The 23900-nt window shown below is 36.9% G+C and overlaps 1 protein-coding gene across 4 annotated transcripts in view; it reads right to left on the bottom strand.

Moving 5' to 3' along the window:
* The window catches only part of LOC133635881 (tax1-binding protein 1 homolog A-like), a 68980-nt gene that overhangs the window by 44500 nt on the left and 580 nt on the right, over window positions 1-23900 (bottom strand). For all 4 annotated transcript variants that reach the window (XM_062029298.1, XM_062029299.1, XM_062029297.1 and 1 more), the window contains exons 2-5: window positions 18186-18400; window positions 7718-7820; window positions 6920-7110; window positions 6675-6830 (exon numbers count right to left, since the gene is read on the bottom strand). In XM_062029298.1, the coding sequence (XP_061885282.1) occupies window positions 6675-6830; window positions 6920-7110; window positions 7718-7820; window positions 18186-18374 (639 nt within the window). In that variant the 5' untranslated portion in view covers window positions 18375-18400. The remainder of the gene's footprint in view (window positions 1-6674; window positions 6831-6919; window positions 7111-7717; window positions 7821-18185; window positions 18401-23900) is intronic.

The raw sequence follows: 23900 nt of genomic DNA, 5'->3' as shown, positions 1-23900 counted from the left end.
TAAATCAAGCGTGACTAATGTCGCTTTTCACAGAACAACATTTTTGCACAGCCTCCAGTCTATTGGCAGCACACACACACGCAGACACTACTGCACTTTTTAAGGACACGTGGGGACGGTGGCGCCTCAAGAGGACACGCGCACAGTGAAAGCCCCAAGGCCATGTCTCTGGAGGGCTTGTGAACATCACTGGATGATTTTTTTATGGCAGCTGTTTGGGAAGCACTTTAGCAGTACATAAAGACCTTATAAAAAGTACCGTCATAAAATTAGCAGCTGCAAAAAATGTACTTAGGTTCTCATGTAAAACTCATAAAGGATATTTTCATCAGGCGTGACAACTACCGTAACAGAAGTCGCATACACAAGTGATATAGGGACATACACACGGTCAAGGCAGCTGAATTAAAAGCAATGGGCATGTTTTTCCCTGTAATTTATGGCCATTTTTACCCATTGTAAAAATAAAAAAATAAAAGAGCAAAGAGAAAGTCTAACTCAAAGCAGCCTGCTCTGACTTTGGGCCCGCAACGGCGAGGGCCACTAGAGGGCGATAGCACACAAGTATCAAAGTTGATAACATGATGGACGTCATACGCCTGCCAAACACTGCTTGACAATTAGCAGCTAATAAACAATAGCAATAATTTCACTAGTTCTACCAATAAGTACTCTCCACATTTTGAATCTCAGTCTTTACCCAGTAGAAAAAAAACTACATTTAAAAAATTCACTGGTTTTACTAATAAATATTATTCACATATTAAATCTCTACAGAGGAGAAAAAAACAAAATACAAAAATTAATAGTTCTATTGAAAACTTTTATCTACATTTTAAATATCATTCTTTACCCAGTAGAAAAAAACTGCATCCAAAAATCACTAGTTCTACTAATAAACATTCTCTACATTTTAAATCTCAGTCTTTAAAGGCCTACTGAAACCCACTACTACCGACCACGCAGTCTGATAGTTTATATATCAATGATGAAATCTTAACATTATAACACATGCCAATACGGCCGGGTTAACTTATAAAGTGACATTTTAAATTTGCCGCTAAACTTCCGGTTCGAAACGCCTCTGAGGATGACGTATGCGCGTGACGTAGCCCGACGAACACGGGTATGCCTTCCACATTGAAGCCGGTACGAAAAAGCTCTGTTTTCATTTCATAATTCCACAGTATTCTGGACATCTGTGTTCGTGAATCTGTTTCAATCATGTTCATTGCATTATGGAGAAGGAAGCCAAGCAAGCAAAGAAGAAAGTTGTCGGTGCGAAATGGACGTATTTTTCGAACGTAGTCAGCCACAACAGTACACAGCCGGCGCTTCTTTGTTTACATTCCCGAAAGATGCAGTCAAGATGGAAGAACTCGGATAACAGAGACTCTAACCAGGAGGACTTTTGATTTGGATACACAGACGCCTGTAGAGAACTGGGACAACACAGACTCTTACCAGGATTACTTTGATTTGGATGACAAAGACGCAGACGTGCTACTGTGAGTATGCAGCTTTGGCTTTTTTTTGCGTATGTACGTAACTTTTTTAAAATATATAAGCTTTATGAACCTTGGGTTAGGTGAACGGTCTTTTGGGCTGAGTGATTGTGTGTGTTGATCATGTGTTTGAATTGTATTGGCGTGTTCTATGGAGCTAGGAGCTAGCAGAGGAGCTAGGAGCTAGCATAACACGTACCGTACCGTAAGTGCGCGTCACGTACGTAACTTTTTAAAAATATATAAGCTTTATGAACCTTGGGTTAGGTGAACGGTCTTTTGGGCTGAGTGATTGTGTGTGTTGATCGGGTGTTTGAATTGTATTGGCGTGTTCTATGGAGCTAGGAGCTAGCAGAGGAGCTAGGAGCTAGCATAACAAACACGCAGGTGTTATTATGCAGGATTAATTTGTGGCATATTAAATATAAGCCTGGTTGTGTTGTGGCTAATAGAGTATATATATGTCTTGTGTTTATTTACTGTTGTAGTCATTCCCAGCTGAATATCAGGTACCGTGAGTATGCAGCCTTGGCTGCTAAACATTCGATAACTTGACCGTATGTGCGCGTCACGTACGTAACTTTTTAAAAATATATAAGCTTTATGAACCTTGGGTTAGGTAAACGGTCTTTTGGGCTGAGTGATTGTGTGTGTTGATCAGGTGTTTGAATTGTATTGGCGTGTTCTATGGAGCTAGGAGCTAGCAGAGGAGCTAGGAGCTAGCATAACAAACACGCAGGTGTTTTTATGCAGGATTAATTTGTGGCATATTAAATATAAGCCTGGTTGTGTTGTGGCTAATAGAGTATATATATGTCTTGTGTTTATTTACTGTTGTAGTCATTCCCAGCTGAATATCAGGTCACCCCCGGCTCTCACAGCATCTTCCCTATCTGAATAGCTTCAACTCCCCACTAGTCCTTCACTTGCACTTTACTCATCCACAAATCTTTCATCCTCGCTCAAATTAATGGGGAAATTGTCGCTTTCTCGGTCCGAATCTCTCTCACTTCATGCGGCCATCATTGTAAACAATAGGGAACTTTGCGTATATGTTCAACTGACTACGTCACGCTACTTCCGGTAGGTGCAAGCCTTTTTTTTATCAGATACCAAAAGTTGCAATCTTTATCGTCGTTGTTCTCTACTAAATCCTTTCAGCAAAAATATGGCAATATCGCGAAATGATCAAGTATGACACATAGAATAGATCTGCTATCCCCGTTTAAATAAAAAAAATTCATTTCAGTAGGCCTTTAACCGGTAGTAAAATTCACAAGTTTTACTAATAAATATTATTCACATTTTAAATATCTACCCAGTAGAAAAAAACAGTTGAAAAAAAACACTAGTCATACTAATAAACATTCAACACATTTTAAATCTCATTCTTTAATCAGAAAAAAATAAATCAGTAGTTCAATACTCATAATAACTTTTCTCCATATTTTAAACCTAATGTTTAACACAGTAGAAAAAAACTTAATAAAATTACCATTTCTACTAATAAATATTCTCCACATTTTAAATCTCACCCAGTAGAAAGAACAAAATAAAAATAAATTACTATTTTTACTAATAACTTTTCTTTACATCTTAAATTAAAAGTTGTATGCAGTACAAACAATTATTTAAAAAATTAACCAGTTTTAATAAATATTCTCCACATTTTTATCTTACTTTTTACCCGGTAGATTTTTTTTTTTAAAGAATTCACTAGTCAAAATTTTTTCTACATTTTAAATCTCAGTCTTTAACCAATACAAAACATTTTTATTTAAAAAAAATCACTAGTTTTACAAATATTCTCTACATTTTAAATCTCAGTAATTACCCAGTAGAATTTTTTTTATAAATAATTTCCCAATAGAAAAATAATAATAAAATAAAAACACTAGTTTTACTAATATTCTCCTAATATTTAAATAATTTACTAGTTCTACTAATATCCTCTATATTTTAAATCTCAGTCTTTACCCAGTAGAAAAAAACTATATTAAAAGAATTCCCTAGTTCTACTATTATTCTCTTAATCTGTCTTTACAGAGTAGAAAAATAAAAATTTAAAAAAATCACTAGTTCTACTATGTTCTACATTTTAAACCTCAGTCTTTACACAGTAGAAGAAAAAAAAGTAAATTTAAATCACTAGTTCTACTAATATTCTCTACATTTTAAATTTCAGTCTTTACCATGTTGAAAAAAAGTACATTAAAAAATCACTAGTTCTACTAGTATTCTCTACATTTTAAATCTCAGTCTTTACCCAGTAGAAAAAAAACTACATTTAAAGAATTCACTAGTTCTACTAATTTTCTCAACATTTTAAATCTGTCTTTCCCATGTACAAAAAAAACACATTAAATAATCACTAGTTCTACTAATATTCTCTACATTTTAAATCTCAGTCTATACCCTGTAGAAAACAATAATAATTAAAAAAAATCACTCGTTCTCCTAAAATCCTCTACATTTTGAATCTTGGTAGGAAAAAAATATATACTTAAAGAATTCACTAGTTCTACTAATATTCTCTACATTTTAAATGATAAATGGGTTGTACTTGTATAGCGCTTTTCTACCTTCAAGGTACTCAAAGCGCTTTGACAGTATTTCCACATTTACCCATTCACACACACATTCACACACTGATGGCGGGAGCTGCCATGCAAGGCGCTAACCAGCAGCCATCAGAGGCAAAGGGTGAAGTGTCTTGCCCAAGGACACAACGGACGTGACTAGGAAGGTAGAAGGTGGGAATTGAACCCCAGTAACCAGCAACACTCCGATTGCTGGCACAGCCACTCTACCAACTTCGCCACGCCGTAAATCTCAGTCTTTACCCAGTAGAAAACAATAATAATAAAATCACTAGTTCTACTAATCTTCTCTACATTTTAAATCTCAGTCTTTACCCAGTCAATAAAAACTACACATAAAAAAATAATTAGTTTTACCATTTAATATTTTCCACATTTTAAATCCCAGTCTTTACCCAATAGAAAAACTGAAAAAATGAATAGTTATTCTAATAACTTTTATCTACATTTTAAATATCATTATTTACCCTGTAGAAAAAATAAAAATAAAAAATCACTACTTCTACTAATAAACAACCCATTTTAAATCTCATTCTTGACCTAGTAGAACATAAATCACTAGTTCGACTACCCATATGAACTTTTCTCCATATTCAAAACATAATTATTTACACAATAGATAAAAACTTGATCAAATAAAAAAATTAAATTATTCTCCACATTTTAAATTTCACCCAGTAAAAAAACAACATAAAAATAAATTACTAGTTCTACTAATAAGTTTCTTTACAACTTAAATTAAATGTTTTATGCAGTACAAAAATAATCAAAAAAATTAACAAGTTCTAAAAAAAATTTCTCCACATTTTTTAATCTGTTTTTACCCAGTAGAAAAAAAACTATATTTAAAGAATTCACCAGTTGTACTATTATTCTCTAAATTTTAAATCTCAGTCTTTACCCAGTAGAAATAACTACATTAAAAACTCACGAGGTCTACCATTAAATATTCTCCACATTTTAAATCTTTACCCAAGTCTTTACCCAAAAGAAAAAAACAGATTAAAAAAAAGTAATAGTTCTTCTAATAACTTTTATCTACATTTTAAATATCATTATTTACCCAGTAGAAAAATAAAAAAAATAAAAAATCACTAGTTCTACTAATAAACATTCAACACATTTTAAATCTCATTCTTTACTCAGTAGAAAATAAATCACTAGTTAAACTACCCGTTATACCTTTTCTCCATATTTTAAATCTTATTTTTTACAAAGTAGAAAAAAACAAGATAAAAAAAATCACAATTTCTACTAATATTCTTCACATTTTAAATCTCACCCAGTAAAAGAAAACAAAATAAAAATAAAGTACTAGTAATACTAATAACGTTTCTTTATATCTTAAATTTCATTTTTTATGCAGTACAAAGAAATAATAAAAAAATAACCAGTTCTAATAAATATTCTTCACATTTTTGAATCTCAGTTTTTACCCAGTAGAAAAAAACTAAATTTAAAAAAATTCACTAGTTCTACTAATATTTTCTACATTTTAAATCTCAGTCTTTATCCAATAGAAAAAAACCTAATAAATATTTACCAAATAGAAAAAATAAATAATAGAAAATCACTAGTTTCACTTATATTCTCCACATTTTAAACCAGTCCTTACTAAACAAAAAAAAACTAAATATAAAATATACAATAAATATTATAATATTTTATAAATTTTATAAAATGTTTCCCCTACTTTCAACACCTGTTTTGACACCTTTTTTTTTTTTTTTTTTACAGTACACGCCAGATCCTTGTTAAGTTTTAAATCAGTTACTTTTTTCTTTGACCGGCATTAAATATTTTAGCACATTTTCCACTTTGCTCATGATCATAGCTTGAACCGAAGGTAAAACTGACACACATCCATCCATCCATTTTCTACCGCTAGTCCCTCTCGGGGTCGCGGGGGGTGCTGGAGCCTATCCCAGCTGCACTGGGGCGGAAGGCGGGGTACACCCTGGACAAGCAACTGACATACAGAAGGAAATAAATAGTCAGAAAGCTGTTGCGTGACTGAGAGGTGTTTGTCCCTTGCTCTGGGCAGGGCTTGTTTTTTAGGCAGGCGGGTTAGTGGACTACCCTCCTCTCATTCCACACAGCGCCTAAAAGAGTTTGTAGGGGGGTGCCATAATGAGTGTGTGTGCGTGCGTGTGCATTACAGGAGGCCAGCGGTGTAGGAACCGGTTGTGTGTTTGACGTCATGTTTGTTCACTCTGTGGTTGCGATGGCATCGGCCCTGACGCCAGATGCCCGGGAAAACAGGAGTCGCAATTTCGTTCTGACCCACTGAGTCAGCTCGTTAAAGCAGGGGAGACAAAGACTGGCGTGCACGCGCACACACACATAAAGTTAAACAGTTGCACACACACATGCTGTAGCTGCTTGTGTGTCTCTTAGCATGGATGCAGATTTATAAAAGCAGATCCTTTGAAGCACTCAGACCTGTGATCACTGGTGAGGAACCGACTCCAGCTGCATGTGTCTGTCTACGTACACACACTCACACACCTGAACGGGCACCTTCCATCTAACTTGTGGCGTGTTATGTCTGCGGTCTTCAGTGTCCAACCTGGTTGTGCGCGCGCAGCAGGCAGCATGTCTCCCTCTCCTGCTCTCGTTCCCGGGCCAGTCGCTTCTGCTCGTCCTGCAGCTGCTGTTTTTCCTCCTGGAGGACCCCCATGGCTTCAAGCAGCTCCCTGCGCTCCTGCTGGGCCTCCTCCACACGCTGCCGAGCAGGAAGCGGCGCCGGAAATTAGCGAGATGCAACACATGGGGACTGTATGGTTGACTGTGTGATGGCGTGATGGAGTCTACCTCCAGCAGGCCGGTCTTGGTGGTGACCACCAGTATGTCCGAGTTGCTGTCGTCCTCCGTGACGGTCAGCAGCTCGTCGGTGGGCGTGGCTGACCTGAACTGGAAGGGAGTGCTGGCCCCTCTGATGTCGCCAGCATGAGTGACGTAGCAGAACTGGTAGAACTCCCCATCAGACTTGGGAACATAGTAACCTATTAAGAGAGAAGAAGGGATCTATTGTGTTCATCAACAGATAGCATTTCTTGCTAAACCACACAGTGTTCATATTTAATCCTCATTTCAACCCAAACCAATAAAAAATAAAATAGAACTTTTATTGTCGCAAAAACTATGTCATTCCGGTGGTAGCATCTTCTTCCTTCCATTTATTTTTAGCCTTGCACTTTATAGACGGTCCCTGCACACTCATTACTATCAATTATGAATCATTTTAAGTTCAATTCTGTCTATACTTTGACCACATTTTGCCCGTATGAATATTTCAAATAGCTTGCCTGCTTCTCAGAGATGGACAGGTTAAGTGTGGCTTCAAACTCCATTTACTGATTGGCGACACACCACAGTATACTCTCATATTTTTCACTCACCATTCCCAGCCTAGTAAAAACAGTTTGCAGTGTGCGTGCGTGTGTGTGTGCCTGTGTGTGAGCGTGTGGTTCCAGAGGTGCTTAGGGTCCCAGGCCGACATTTGCGGTTACATTTCCTTATTAAAAAGTACTGCTTTATGTGCCATAAAATTGAGGGGTTACTTTGGAAAAGGTTTAAATCAGTGTGTGTGTGTGCGTTCGACTTAGGTACCTTGAAACACCACCGTCCTGTGCACACTACTTCCTGGTTCATAGTTTTCAGGCATAGGAGACCACAGGAAGGTGTAGTAATCTCTGGCTGTACTCCAGCCCACCTGAGGACACACCACATGCAAGAAAATTAAGAAAAATACACAACCATTCATACATGGTATGCACAGGCCTATCTTCAATAGCATTAGTCAATGTCATTAAGATTCATGCAATAATCACAAAGTAATTGTGGAAAATGAACAAAAAAGGATCACATCTGGATCAGCACCAAAATATTTGTTTTACACTTTGTGGAAATAAGTCTTTTCTGAATAATCTGCTTGAAAATAAAAAACAGCAATAAAAACATCACCTCTGACAAGACAATTAAGGAAATATAGGTCAATGTCATTAATATTCATGCAACAATTACCAAGTAATCGTAGAAAATCACCCCAAATGAATTTTAAAAAATCATATCTGGATCAGCACCAAAACATTTTATTTCCAACTCTTGTGGATGCTAGTCTTTTCTGAATAATCGTCTTCCAAATAAATCAATAACAAGGAAACTAATCATCACCTCTGCCAACACAATGATGGATTGGTCAATGTTATTAATATTCATGCAATAATCACCAAGTAATTGTGAAAAAACACCCCAAAAAAAGATCAAATCTGTATCAGCACCAACATTTTTTTTTACACTTTTATGGAAATTAATTCAGTCTTTTCTGAATACTCTTCATGCAAGTAAACAAACTGCAAGGAAACTAATCAGCACCTTTGCCAACACAATGAGGGAAAGATTGGTCAATAATAATATTCATTCAATAATCACCAACTATTGTGGAAAATCAACCAAAAAAAGATCAAATGTGTATCAGCATCAACAATTTTTTTACACTTTGGTGGAAATTAGTTCAGTCTTTTATGAATAATCTGTTCCACTCAGCAAAAAAAACAAAACATCACCTCTGCCAAAACAATCAGGGAAAGATTGGTCAATGTCATCAAGATTCATGCATGAATCCCCAAGAAATTGTGGGAAATCACCCAAAAGAACCCCCCCAAAAAAAAGAAAAAAAAATCCGATCTGTATCAACAGCAAAAAATATTTTATACATTTTTGTGGAAATTACCTTTGTCTTTTCTGCACAACGTGCTCTAAAAACAGCACAAAATAACATCACCTCTGCCAACACAATGAGAAAAATATTGGTCAATGTCATTAAGATTCATGCAATAATCACTAAGTCGTTGTGGAAAACGTCCAAAAAAGCTAAAAAAAAAAAAAAAGAAAAAAAAAAGAATACAAGATCAAACCTAGATCAGCACCCATAATTGTTTTTGTTACACTTTAGCGGTAATTAGTTCAGGTTTTTTGTGTGCATAATCTGCTTAGAAACAACCCGCAACGAAAACATCACCACAATGAGGGTAAGAATGGAAACATATAAACCCACATACCTAAAAAACCTATTGCTGCAAAAAAAGAGGGGCAGCAAGAGTAGGAGGGAGCAGCCATGTTTGCAGTTGGGTGTGTGCGTGTGTGTGCATGTGCACACAAATGCTTGCGATCAACCGCACTATGGGGAAAAAATGTAGCAGGGGGATAAGGAAAAGAAAGGTGCAAATTTGACAGAAAATGGCAAGGGGTGATGTAAGTGAATACACTTCATGTTGCCAGGTGGCAGATGATGAAATTTGTGAACTTCATAATTCGGATCCTGCGTCATAAACCTGTCGCCGCAAAACGGCACACTCTCTGGCTGCGCTGCACGCACACTTCATTTCGACATGTGCCATGCATGCTTCTGCCATTACACAGCTGCACTTCCATTGTAGCCCAATCAGCCATTACATGGGACGTGTATTACAGTTGGGTGGTATGCTGCAAGTTAGGATGAATGCACGCAACTGAAATATGACAACCATGTTTAGCAAGACACTAAATTAGGGACATGCTACTGCAATGATACTGCAATTCACAGTGGTGATGCCAGTTTACATTGGAAATATCATTTCTTTTTCATCAACTTTTGCACAAACTTCACATTATGAATATTGAAATTGTAGGCTAACCAAAAAGAGCAACTTATATCCTTATAAATATACTGTATCATAAACTGCAGATAGTATTTACATTAGTTGGGATGTTCCGATCAGGGTTTAATGCTGTCGATTCCGACCATCCATTGATTGATTGATTGATTGAGACTTTTATTAGTAGGTTGCACAGTGAAGTACATATTCCGTACAATTGACCACTAAATGGTAACACCCGAATAAGTTTTTCAACTTGTTTAAGTCGGGGTCCATCTAAATTGATTCATGATACAGATATATACTATCATATATACTATCATCATTATACAGTCATCACACAAGATAATCACAATGAATTATTTACATTATTTACAATCAGGGGTGTGGAGGGGGGGGGGGATCAGGGGTGTGGAGGTCAGCTGATAACGATGACATGTATTAACTGTACATATTTCAGTTCATTGATGGTAAGTGCTATTGACAGTTTACCAATATGTAATCTAGTTCCTTATTGTCTTTAATTGCACACAATTATTTGAGCAAAACACAGTCAATAGTACACAATAATTAAACAAAGGGCAGAAACTATTATCTAGTAGTCCTTTAAAACTTTCATTTATAACTTGTTCAATTCCTGATAATAACTGCTTACTTTCTCTACACTACTTAAACTTTACTGAGCACACATTTATTTGCGTTGTTACAAGCTCGCTTAACGGCTAGCTTAGCTATTTATATGCCTGCTCCTGGCTTGCTCTCGGTATGTAACACATTTAGCCTCGTCCACCAGAGATAATGCTACATGATAATGATACTTAAGATCGTAAGAAATGCAGTTCATTTGCCGCAATGGAGGTGATTAGAGATGTCCGATAATGGCTTTTTTGCCGATATCCGATATTCCGATATTGTCCAACTCTTAATTACCGATTCCGATATCAACCGATACCAATATATACAGTCGTGGAATTAACACATTATTACGCCTAATTTTTGTTGTGATGCCCCGCTGGATGCATTAAACAATGTAACAAGGTTTTCCAAAATAAATCAACTCAAGTTATGGAAAAAAATGCCAACATGGCACTACCATATTTATTATTATTTATCACAAAGTGCATTATTTTTTATAACATGCTTCAAAACAGCAGCTTGGAATTTGGGACATGCTCTCCTTGAGAGAGCATGAGGAGGTTGAGGTGAGCGGGGTTGGGAAGTGGGGGGTAGGGGGTATCGGGGGGTGTATATTGTAGCGTCCCGGAAGAGTTAGTGCTGCAAGGGGTTCTGGGTATTTGTTCTGTTGTGTTTATGTTGTGTTACGGTGCAGATGTGCTCCCGAAATGTGTTTGTCATTCTTGTTTGGTGTGGGTTCACAGTGTGGCGCATATTTGTAACAGTGTTAAAGTTGTTTATACGGTCACCCTCAGTGTGACCTGTATGGCTGTTGACCAAGTATGCGTTGCATTCACTTGTGTGTGTGAAAAACCGTAGATGTTATGTGACACGCAAAGGCAGTGCCTTTAAGGTTTATTGGCGCTCTATACTTCTCCCTACGTCCATGTACACAGCGGTGTTTTAAAAAGTCATGAATTGTACTTTTTGAAACCGATAATTTCCGATATTACATTTTAAAGCATTTATCGATAATATCCGATAATATCGGACTACCGATATTATCGGACATCCCTAGAGGTGATTCCTGCTTGGCACTCAGCATCAAGGGTTGGAGTTGGGGGTTATATCACCAAAATGATTCCCGGGCGCGGCGCCGCTGCTGGCCACTGCTCCCCACTGCTCCCCAAGGGGATGGGTCAACTGCAGAGGACAAATTTCACCACATCTAGTGTGTGTGTGACAATCATTGGTACTTTAATCTTAATCTTTAATTATGAACTTAACACTGTGCATGGAGACACACAATTAGCTGCGAGCTTTTCAGCTGGGAGACTAAAAATAAATAAAGTGTCAGCCACAAAGGATCGGCGTTTGTGATCGGCATTGGTGATCACATAGTTTTTCATGAAAATTGTTCGATATTGATCGGTGGTCGATTGATCGGCACATCCCTCGTATTAAGGCTTTATTACCAAATTAGACAAACAACAAACTAATGGTGATGGAAAAAAATAATGCCAGGCAGCAATAAATCTAAAGAACAACTTAAACTATAAAAATGTCAGAACTGCTAACCACATTGCCAAAAACAGTATGTCGAAGCAGGAAATTACACAGCAGCAGAACTACTTCCGCTAACAATCGACTATTATTTGTCAGCGAGCTCAACGACAACTGGACATTCTTTCTGCCTCCCGGCAGCGATCAGGTCCGAGGCCCACCGTGGCCTCCCGCCAGTTCAGCTTGTCCGCTCATGTGTGTTTGCACAACAGCAAAGGAGACATAAATAATTTTACTGATTGCAGAGGGAAGTTGACTGACGGCCGGTTGGGTACGCTGTGGCATTCCAACACGGCAGAGATGTTATAATGTAATCACAGGCACGGCGGCTATCAATCATTCCGCCAAGGTGTGAGGGAACAGCGCGATGACACCTAAATTACACACTTGCACAACGGGTTTCTCCCTGCTCACACAACAAACATGCCACAACCAAAATTGTCCACAGGGCTTTTTCAGACAGATGCTCACAGCACCACACTCAAACTAATGCAAGAGTTTAATACAAATATAAGACATTGTTTTTATAGGAAAACAGAAACAAAAAAGGTTCATTGTTAGTGTACACGTCCGGTGTTTACAATCAAAACACAGGAACAAGCAAGCTCGCCCCTTGAGGACATGCTATGAGCACGTTCAGCCACTAGGAGGCGTTGGTGCACAACCCAATTAAAGTTGGCGTGTGCAGTGAGTCATCCGAGGATCCAGTTAGCTTCCACTTCCACTAAAGCAGGTTGATGGTAAGTCACTGACTCATCTACGCTTTGGTAAACAACAACAATGCAATGCCTCTCATGTCATCTTTTGGAAATCAAATGTCATCTATATTTAAATTACAGAGGAGAGCAAGCATGGTAATAATAGCTTAAACAAACCTGATAAACCTGTATTCATAGATTTGTATGATGTGGAGTTGACAAAACTTGACACCCTTCCTTAGACTTAACACTAGAAATGGGTGATACGGCCTAAAATCTATATTGCAATAAATTATTTGGTATATAAATTACAATAAAAAAGTATTTCAAAATGGGTTTCAAATGCTCCTAATTTGGCTGCTGATGTATAAGGTAACATTTAATTGTATTTTATATATATTATGTTTCATTCATGTGAACTGTGTTGATTATCATTATTTATTCATGTATTTGTCGTTGTGTTAAAGATTGAAAAAGGAAGTGAATATTTGTGTAACAAAATTACCGTGTTCCACACAGAAAAGGGGTAGGATTAAATACTCTAAGCTGTGCATCTTACTTCTTTTCGGACATGTTAGAATGTGAAACTATAAACATGTGATGTAAACACTGGAACGTTATACTTGTTCAAAACATATCATTAAATTGTTATGTTTCTTTTCATTGCTCTTTTTGTTGTTGTTTTGTTTTCTCTTTTTTGTTATTTAACATGTCGAAAAAAAATACTTACTGACAATATTGCATCATTCCCGTTTGTATTATCATATCCATCCATCCATTTTCTACCGCTTATTCCCTTCGGGGTCGCGGGGGGCGCTTGAGCCTATCTCAGCTACAATAGGGCGGAAGGCGGGGTACACCCTGGAAGGCGGGGTACACCCTGGACAAGTCGCCACCTCATCGCGGGGCCATATCAAAACTGTTATTAATTTACTTGATAATTTCCTGGTTACTTTCTGTTGTAACATGAATCTATTTACACTTCTGTTCAAATGTAATAAGCACTTATTATTTTGTTGTTTGATACTCCAAATTTGAGCATCAATCCAATACCAAGTAGCTACAGGGGCTGTATCGGTCATACCAATGATGATACTGACACTTTTCAAGATCATTAAATTATTCCATTTTTGATAACAATTATAATCAGACAAAACACAGGTTAACGTAATGTCCTACTATTGGCTGTGATTTAAATCCTTTGGTTTTTGCCCTCCTGTGTCCAGGAACTTGATCCCTGAGTTTGTAAACAAAAACAAAAACAACAAAATATTTTGTGATAGTAATAAATATCGATCCAACGACTGTATTATCGAACTTATACTAATACTGCTTTATGGGACAGTTCAGTTTACCATACTGTAATTCGCTTTTCCTGTTAATTGGGTTTAAGAAGGCTTGATAAAAGAGCAAAGGAGAGGGTTATTGCATACATGCGTAAGGGAAGGTTTTCCTAATAGGAATCAGAAGGGGTTCATAAACGTTTGTGGATCCCCAGTGCGATGCACCATTTACAACAACACCAAAGCTTGCAGTGAAGCTTCAGCGTCGTGGTGAGGAGCTGAGCCAATGGAGGCAAAGCAGATGTTTATGTGCCAACTTGAAAGCCAAACCTCTAAGGTAGTACAATGTTGTCATAACACGACGGCAAAGTTGCACAAAGCTTTATGGGTCCATGCAGCTTTTTATTTGGGTTTTTTTCTGTGATGCTGACACAGAACGTGACCAATGACAGCAGAGGAAAAACGCAACAATAACAACCGTAGAACCGGAAATGTAACTTAATACAGCGTTGGAAAGCTGTACTGTTAATGCTCAGTACAATATTTGGAAAATGACATTACAACAATACCAAGGAACAAATGCTATGGAGGGTCAAATGGAACAGAATTAAATAAATACACCTTCAAATAATTATTTTATGTGTCATTAATAAAAATGTATAATTGAATAAATACAGGTTTTATCAAATGGGATACATTTAATGCAATATTGCACTATTCAAAAAACGATTTAATCATTTAATTCACAAATGTATTAATTATTTTACAATGTAATTACTTATTTCACAATTTAATTATGAAGAGTATGTGGAGACTATGTTTTTAGTTTTTTTTTAAATTATTATATATTTTTTAGTTCTCCATCATTTATTTCTTTTTTAAATGCTATTATTTTTTAATATATAACATTCACTGTAAATATTGTTTCTTTCTAAAAAAAAATAAAAAGAAGAAGAACAAGCAATGCAAAAGACAAGATATTGCACATTTTTTACAAATTCACTTCCACTTGTCTGTGGAACCCTTGTACTTGAAAACCAGAGTAGTACTAGTTGATATCTTAGTCTGAAAGTGAGAAAGCAACTCAAACAGCTGTAATAAATTATTCTACTTCAACTGCTACATGCTCTGGTTTAGCAGGTCTTGCTTCCATTAGTCCGTGTGGTCGAAAAATATCGACCACCAATCCCGAAAAAGTACGAGTATATCCCCCTGAGCCGCCATGTTTTGAAAGACTTCCAAAGTTCCAGGCTTCAGACCACAGCACATTGAAGTACCATAGATCAGTGTTATCCCCGCACACTAACTTTGACGGTGTGTTTGACGGACAACATGACCATGAAGCTGCCACACAGGTTTATGAAATAATGAAATCAATCATTAAATAAAATGTGAAATAAATAATCAAATTGTGAAATGTGCATGTTCTACCAGTGTGTGGGTGGGTTTTTTCCAGCTTTCTCCTATATTCCAAATAATATGCATGTTAGGTTATTTGGAAAGTCTAAATCAGTGGACCCCTAATTTTTTGCCGGGTTCTATATTATATTATAGTACAAAACCCAAAACCAGTGAAATTGGCACGTTGTGTAAATTAAAGTTAAAAGTTAAAGTACCAATGATTGTCACACACACACTAGGTGTGGTGAAATTTGTCTTCTGCATTTGACCCATCCCCTTGATCACAGGGGAGCAGTGGGCAGCAGCGTAGCCGCACCCGGGAATCATTTTTGGTGATTTAACCCCCAATTCCAACCCTTGATGCTGAGTGTCAAGCAGGGAGGTAATGGGTCCCATTTTTATAGTCTTTGGTATGACCCGGCCGGGATTTGAACTCACAACCTACCGATCTCAGGCCGGACACTCTAACCACTAGGCCACTGAGTAGGTGGTAAATGGTAAATAAAAACAGAATACAATGATTAGCAAATCCTTTTCAACTTATATTCAATTGAAAATACATCAAAGACAAGAATGCCCATGACCTTCGATCACTCAGGCGGTACTGCATCAAAAACCGACATCAGTGTGTAAACGATATCACCACATGGGCTCAGGAACACTTCAGAAAACCACTGTCAGTAACTACAGTTGGTCGCTACATCTGTAAGGGCAAGTTAAAACTCTACTATGCACACCCAGAAATGCCGTCGGCTTAGCTGGGCCCGAGCTCATCTAAGATGGACTGATGCAAAGTGTAAAAGTGTTCTGTGGTCTGACGAGTCCACATTTCAAATTGTTTTTGGAAACTATGGACGTTGTGTCCTCCGGACCAAAGAGAAAAAGAACCATCCGGACTGTTATACGCGCAAAGTTCAAAAGCCAACATCAGTGAAGGTATGGGGGTGTAAAAGTGCCCAAAGCATGGGTAACTTACACATCTGTGAAGGCACCATTAATGCTGAAAGGTACATACAGGTTTTGGAGCAACATATGTTGCCATCCAAGCAACGTCTTTTTCATGGACGCCCCTGCTTATTTCAGCAAGACAATGCCAAGCCACATCCTGCTCATGTTACAACAGCGTGGCTTCATAGTAAGAGTGCGGGTACTAGACTGGCCTGCCTGTAGTCCAGACCTGTCTCCTATTGAAAATGTGTGGCGCAATATGCAGCGTAAAATACGACAACTGAGACCCCGGACTGTTGAACAACTAAAGCTGTACATCAAGCAAGAATGAAAAATAATTCCACTTGAAAAGCTACAAAAATTGGTCTCCTCAGTTCCCAAACGTTCACTGAGTGTTGTTAAAAGGAAAGGCCATGTAACACAGTGGTAAAAATGCCCCTGTGCCAACTTTTTTGCAATGTGTTGCTGCTATTAAATTCTAAGTTAATGATTATTTGCCAAAAAAAAATTGTGTTTCTCAGTTCGAACATTAAGTATCTTGTCTTTACAGTCTATTCAATTGAATATAAGTTGAAAAGGATTTGCAAATCATTGTAATCTGTTTTTATTTACGATTTACACAACATGCCATATATATATATATATATATATATATATATATATATATATATATATATATATATATATATATATACTGTATATATATATATATATATATATATATATATATATATATATATATATATATGTATACATATAATATATATATATATATATTCAAACTATTACAATATTTAATTGTGATTAATCACATTTTGTTCATTATTAACTCAAAATTAATCACAATATTCACAGATAAATATAATTTTTCATCATTAGTAAGTGTACCCGAGACAGATAATTTTCAAGTTTTAATACCATGACTAAACAATTACCGTGGTTTAAATTAAATGCGTTTTCAAACATTATGCTTTTTAAAATAGCATTCAAAAAGGGCATTAACACGCTTTTAATGACAATTAAAAAAAGTATCTAAAGTGCGATGGTGTCTTGCCAAGTTTTGTACATTGTAGGAATACACCATTTGTATTCTTGCTGTAGGAGCACTTGCATTCAAAGAAGGACCTACATTCCAATGTTTAGCTACCTTAGATAGCATTTTCACGCATTAATAACGCAAAATGTGGATTGTTACAATCATGATTTGATTGTCAAAGATGTTTGGTCATGTAATCTGTGCTATTTCAATCTGAATAAATGCTTGTGATATTCTGTACATTATATGTTGTACAAGTTAAAAGTTATTCATATTGCCGCATGACAATATGTTAACTTTCTCTACTTATTATTGAAATGTCATGTTAAGAAAATGTCATATTAAGCCTGCTAAACATGCTGTATAAACCAGAACAAGTTATAAAAATTTTTTTACACAATGCTTCAATTAGCCAGAAAAAGCCCAAATTCCTTATTTCTGTTCAAATATTACAGATTGCTTTACAAAACACATTTGCAAAAACATGATCATAATCTAAGACAACTAAGACATTTTTATTTTGCTAATGAAGTTTAACCGGATGTAAAGTATAGCGCTTTTATTTTGAAGCCGAAAAAGTGTGATTGGCTTGACCTGACTTTTTGTAATAAAGAAAGACTCCTTTCAACTTCCTGCTTACCATCTTTCATTTCTATTGCGCTTTTATGCTTTTAGTGTATTAATACACCTTAACCAAAATCCAAAATTGCATTTTGACACTTGCATGACATTAAAGGTTTTATGACGGTGACAATTTGACTCTGCAATAGAGAAATTCAATTTCAGAGTGAATTCGAAATCAATTGGAGTTCAAACTGAAAGGTCCCACAGTAAACACATGCAATGTATTGTGTAGCAAACAAAATGTTCCTAGCAGTCATGGAGGTTGTGGTTTACCTTAAAAATGCCCACCCAGTCTTTTGGGTGAGGGGTGATGTGAGGGGTGAGAGTGTAGCGACACTCCAGGGGCGCCTGAGGCAGGAAACTTTTGCCAACATTCTGGAAGATGACGTGGGCAAAGTTGGACGTTTCCATAATACCGACGCTGCTGCCAGGTGAGGAATCCACCACCTGGAACGAGGACATTGTATCCTGGGGGTCACTTCATTCATCTGTGAGGGAGATACAACAGCATGTCAGACACTTTGATAAGGATTTAGGATTAATACAGATGGGAGTATACTAACCTACAGTCGTGGTCAAAAGTTTACATACACTTGTAAAGAACGTAATGTCATGGCTGTGTTGAGTTTCCAATAATTTCTGCAACTCTTACTTTTTTGTGATAATGTTATTGGAGCACATACTTGTTGGTCACAAAAAACATTCATGAAGTTTGGTTCTTTTATGAATTTATTATGGGTCTACTGAAAATATACATACAGCAATGTTAATATTTGGTTTTATGTCCGTTGGCAAGTTTCACTGCAATAAGGCGCTTTTGGTTGCCATCCACAAGCTTCTGGCAAGCTTCTGGTTGAATGTTTGACCACTCCTCTTGATAAAATTGGTGCAGTTCAGCTAAATTTGTTGGTTTTCTGACATGGACTTGTTTCTTCAGCATTGTCCACACGTTTAAGTCAGGACTTTGGGAATGCCATTCTAAAACCTTAATTCTAGCCTGATTTAGATTTAGATTTAGATTTTTATTAAGGATCCCCATTAGCTGGTTGCCTCAACAACCCACTAGTCTTCCTGGGGTCCACAATTAAATACAATTACAAGTAAAAGCATATAATTATAACTACACAATACAGAAAAAAATAAAAGCATCAATAAAAAAACAAGCAAACAATTTACAGTCACAGAATAATAATTACCATATAAATATAACTACACAATATAAAACCAAACTAATCATCAATGAGCAAACTAATTTAAAAACTCAGATAAAATATTACTCTCTTTTTAAAAACCTGTTTACTTTCAATGCTGGTGAGAATTCGAGGCAGGTTATTCCAGAGCGATAAAGATCTAAAAATAAAAGATTTCCGCAAAGCATTCTTCCTGGGACGAGGAAGTACAAAATGCCCCTCACTGGATGCCCTGGTATTGTGATTATGTATAGTGCTACTGTGAACTATTTGGGCCATGAGAAAAGCAGGAGTTTTACTACCGGTTACTGATTTGAACAATATAAGAGTATTAGCCAACAACCTGTTCTGCACTGTTAGCCAGGAAAGAGAAGCATGCATTTGGTTCACATTGGTTCTTAGTGAACAACCAAGTACCAGCCTTGCTGCCCTATTCTGGACAATCTGGAGCTTACTGATCTCACCACTTGCAGCAGACGCCCAGACTGTAGAACAATAGTCAATATGACACAAGACTAAACTCTTAACAATTTGACAAAGAAGAGGTGGATCAGCAAAACCAGCACATTTCCTGGAAATACCAACAGCCCTTCCCATCTTTGTAACTATATCACTGATATGATTTGACCAGGATAGAGTGCAGTCCAGCATCACTCCAAGGAGCTTGGCACTTCTGACCTGTTGAACTGTTGGAATACCTAGCCTCAAATCCAACTTTGGGTCACAAGATAACCCTTGCCTAGTCCCCAATATAATACTTTTTGTTTTTGAGGTGTTAAGGACAAGTCTGTTACATACTGTCCAGTCATGCACAGCTTTTAGTTCCTCACTCAATACTACATTAAGTACACTGCATGATGGTGCAGCATGATATAAGGTTGCATCATCAGCATAAAGAAACAATCTTGCACGCCCGGTAGCCCAAGGTAAATCATTGGTGAATATAGAAAAAAGTAAAGGTCCTAGGCAACTTCCCTGTGGAACACCACAATCCAAACTTCTGCTATTAGACAAGCTGCCATTAAGATACACCTGTTGTGATCTTGAGGACAAATAACTCTGTATCCACATTAAACTTGAAGTATTAAAACCATAACATTTAAGTTTCTCAATTAAAAGAGAGTGGTCAATCACGTCAAATGCAGCACTAAAATCTAACAGCACAGCTCCAACCAACATAGAATTATCTATAGCATTAAGCCAATCGTCCGTCATTTGTATAAGAGCCGTGGACGTAGAGTGGCCCGTTCTATATGCATGTTGAGAATCAGTTGCTAGCCCATTTCATTGAAAGTAAGCTTGAATTTGTGCATACACACATTTCTCCAGTATTTTACATAACCCAGGTAGGATGCTTATTGGTCTAGAATTGCCCTCATTGAAAGCCAATTTGGTATCCTTATGTAGAGGAGTAACCTTAGCCACCTTCCATATCTTTGGACACAGGCCCACTTGTAAACATTTATTAAAAATATGACAAACAGGCACTGATATGATACCAGCAGTCATTTTCAGTAATTTACTATCCAGGTTGTCTACACCAGCTACTTTGTTGTCAGGAAGAGAGTGTAGTAACCTCTCAACCTCACTGACTTCAACCTGATGAAAATTGAATTCACAGTCCCTATTATCCATTATAATATTCCTAATGAGGTCAGCTGATTTGTTGTTATTGGATATATGCATACCATAGCCATTCCTTTACCACTTTTGACATGGGTTTGGGGTCATTGTCCTGTTGGAACACCCAACTGCGCCCAAGACCCAACCTCCGAGCTGATGATTTTAGGCTGTCCTGAAGAATTTGTAGGTAATCATCCTTTTTCATTGTACCATTTACTCTCTGTAAAGCACCATTGCTGCCAATGGAAGTGGTGCTTAACAGAGAGTAAATGGGACAATGAAAAAGGAGGATTACCTCCAAATTCTTCAGGACAACCTAAAATCATCAGCCTAGAGGTTGGGTCTTGGGCGCAGTTGAGTGTTCCAACAGGACAATGACCCCCAAACACACGTCAAAAGTGGTAAAGAAATGGCTAAATCAGGCTAGACTTAACGTTTAAGAATGGCCTTCCCAATGTGTGGACAATGCTGAAGAAACAAGTCTGTGTCAGAAAACCAACAAATTTAGCTGAACTGCACCAATTTTGTCAAGAGGAGTGGTCAAAAATTCCACCAGAAGCTTGTGGATGGCTACCAAAAGCTCCTTATTGCAGTGAAACTTGCCAACGGACATGAAACCAAATATTAACATTGCTGTATGTATACTTTTGACCAAGCAGATTTGGTCACCTTGTCAGTAGACCCATAATAAAATTCATAAAATAACCAAACTTCATGAACGTTTTTTGTGACCAACAAGTATGTGCTCCAATCATCCATCCATCCATTTTCTACCGCTTGTCCCTTTTGGGGTCCCGGGGGGTTCTGGAGCCTATCTCAGCTGCATCCGGGCAGAAGGCGGGGTACACCCTGGACAAGTCGCCACCTCATCGCAAGGCCAACACAGATAAACAGACAACATTCCCACTCACATTCACACACTAGGGCCAATTTAGTGTTGCCAATCAACCTATCCCCAGGTGCATGTTTTTGGCGGTGGGAGGAAGGCGGAGTACCCGGAGGGAACCCACACAGTCACGGGGAGAACAGGCAAACTCCACACAGAAAGATCCTGAGCCCGGGATTGAACTCAGGACTACTCAGGACCTTCGTATTGTGAGGCACATGCACTAACCCCTGTTCCACCGTGCTACCGGTGCTCCAATCGCTCTATCACAACAAAATAAGAGTTGTAGAAATTATTGGAAACTCAAGACAGCCATGACATTATGTTCTTTACAACTAGAGATGTCCGATAATGGCTTTTTTGCCGATATCCGATATTCCCATATTGTCCAACTCTTAATTACCGATACCGATATATACAGTCGTGGAATTAACACATTATTATGCCTAATTTTGTTGTGATGCCCCGCTGGATGCATTAAACAATGTAACAAGGTTTACCAAAATAAGAGAACAACTTCAACTCAAGTTATGGAAAAAAGTCCCAACATGGCACTGCCATATTTATTATTGAAGTCACAAAGTGCATTATTTTTTTTAACATGCCTCAAAACAGCAGCTTGGAATTCGCACATACATTACATAGAAACTAGTAATTAATGAAAATGAGTCAAATTAACTGTTAAAGGTTAGTACTATTAGTGGACCAGCAGCACGCACAATCATGTGTGCTTACGGACTGTATCCCTTGCAGACTGTATTGATATATATTGTAGGAACCAGAATATTAATAACAGAAAGAAACAACTAGGGATGTCCGATAATGGCTTTTTGCCGATATCCGATATTCTGATATTGTCCAACTCTTAATTACAGATATCAACCGATACCGATATATACAGTCGTGGAATTAACACATTATTATGCCTAATTTGGACAACCAGGTATGGTGAAGATAAGATAAATGTTTTTAAAAATAATAAAATAAAATAAGATAAATAAATTAAAAACATTTTCTTGAATAAAAAAGAAAGTAAAACAATTAGGGCTGCAACAACTAATCGATTAAATCAATTAAAATCGATTATAAAAAAAGTTGCCGATTAATTTAGTCATCGATTCGTTGGATCTATGCTATGCGCATGCGCAGAGGCAATTTAAAAAAAAAAAAATATTTGTTTTATTATAAACCTTTATTTATAAACTGCCACATGTACAAACAGCTGTGAAACAATAATCAAAATAAGTATAGTGCCAGTATGCTGTTTTTTTTCAATAAAATACTGGAAAGGATAGAAATGTAGTTTGTTTCTTTTATCCCATTATTAATCGAAGTAATAATCGACAGATTAATCGATTATAAAATTAATCGTTAGTTGCAGCCCTAAAAACAATATAAAAACAGTTACATAGAAACTAGTAATTAATGAAAATGAGTAAAATTAACTGTTAAAGGTTAGTACTATTAGTGGACCAGCAGCACGCACAATCATGTGTGCTTACGGACTGTATCCCTTGCAGACTGTATTGTTATATATTGATATATAATGTAGGAACCAGAATATTAATAACAGAAAGAAACAACCCTTTTGTGTGAATGAGTGTAAATGGGGGAGGGATGTTTTTTGGGTTGGTGTACTAATTTTAAGTGTATCTTGTGTTTTTTGTTGATTTAATTAAAAAAAACAAAAAAAAACGATACCGATAATTTAAAAAAAACATACTGATAATTTCCAATATTACATTTTAAAGCATTTATCGGCCATCTCTAGAAACAACCCTTTGTGTGAATGAGTGTGAATGAGTGGAAATTCATTTCACAATGCAACAAATAGCTGGAATAAACTTCCTGAAGATGTCAGACTTTCCCCAACTCTGACTACTTTTAAAACTAGACTGAAAACGTTTATGTTTACCTTAGCTTTCAGCTAAATCTTTTAATCTTTTAATGTCCGCACTGATTTTATTTTTATTGTGTGCATTTTAAATTTTGCTTTTATTTTCTTTCATTTCACTTTGTTGTACCAGTGAAGTGAAGCACTCTGAGTCTGCCTTGTGTATGAAAAGTGCTATACAAATAAAGTTGCCTTGCCTAAATGGGGGAGGCAGATTTTTTGGGTTGGTGCACTAATTGCAAGTGTATTTTGTGTTTTTTATGTTGATTTAAGAAAAAAAAATAAAAAACGAAACAAAACAAAAAACCGATACCGATAATTTCCGATATTACATTTTTAAAGCATTTATCGGCCGATAATATTGTCGGACATCTTTATTTACAAGTGTATGTCAA

The sequence above is a fragment of the Entelurus aequoreus genome, linkage group LG20, assembly GCF_033978785.1.
Source record: "Entelurus aequoreus isolate RoL-2023_Sb linkage group LG20, RoL_Eaeq_v1.1, whole genome shotgun sequence".
Classification (NCBI taxonomy): domain Eukaryota; kingdom Metazoa; phylum Chordata; class Actinopteri; order Syngnathiformes; family Syngnathidae; genus Entelurus; species Entelurus aequoreus.
This window is presented reverse-complemented; position numbering and strand designations above follow the sequence as displayed.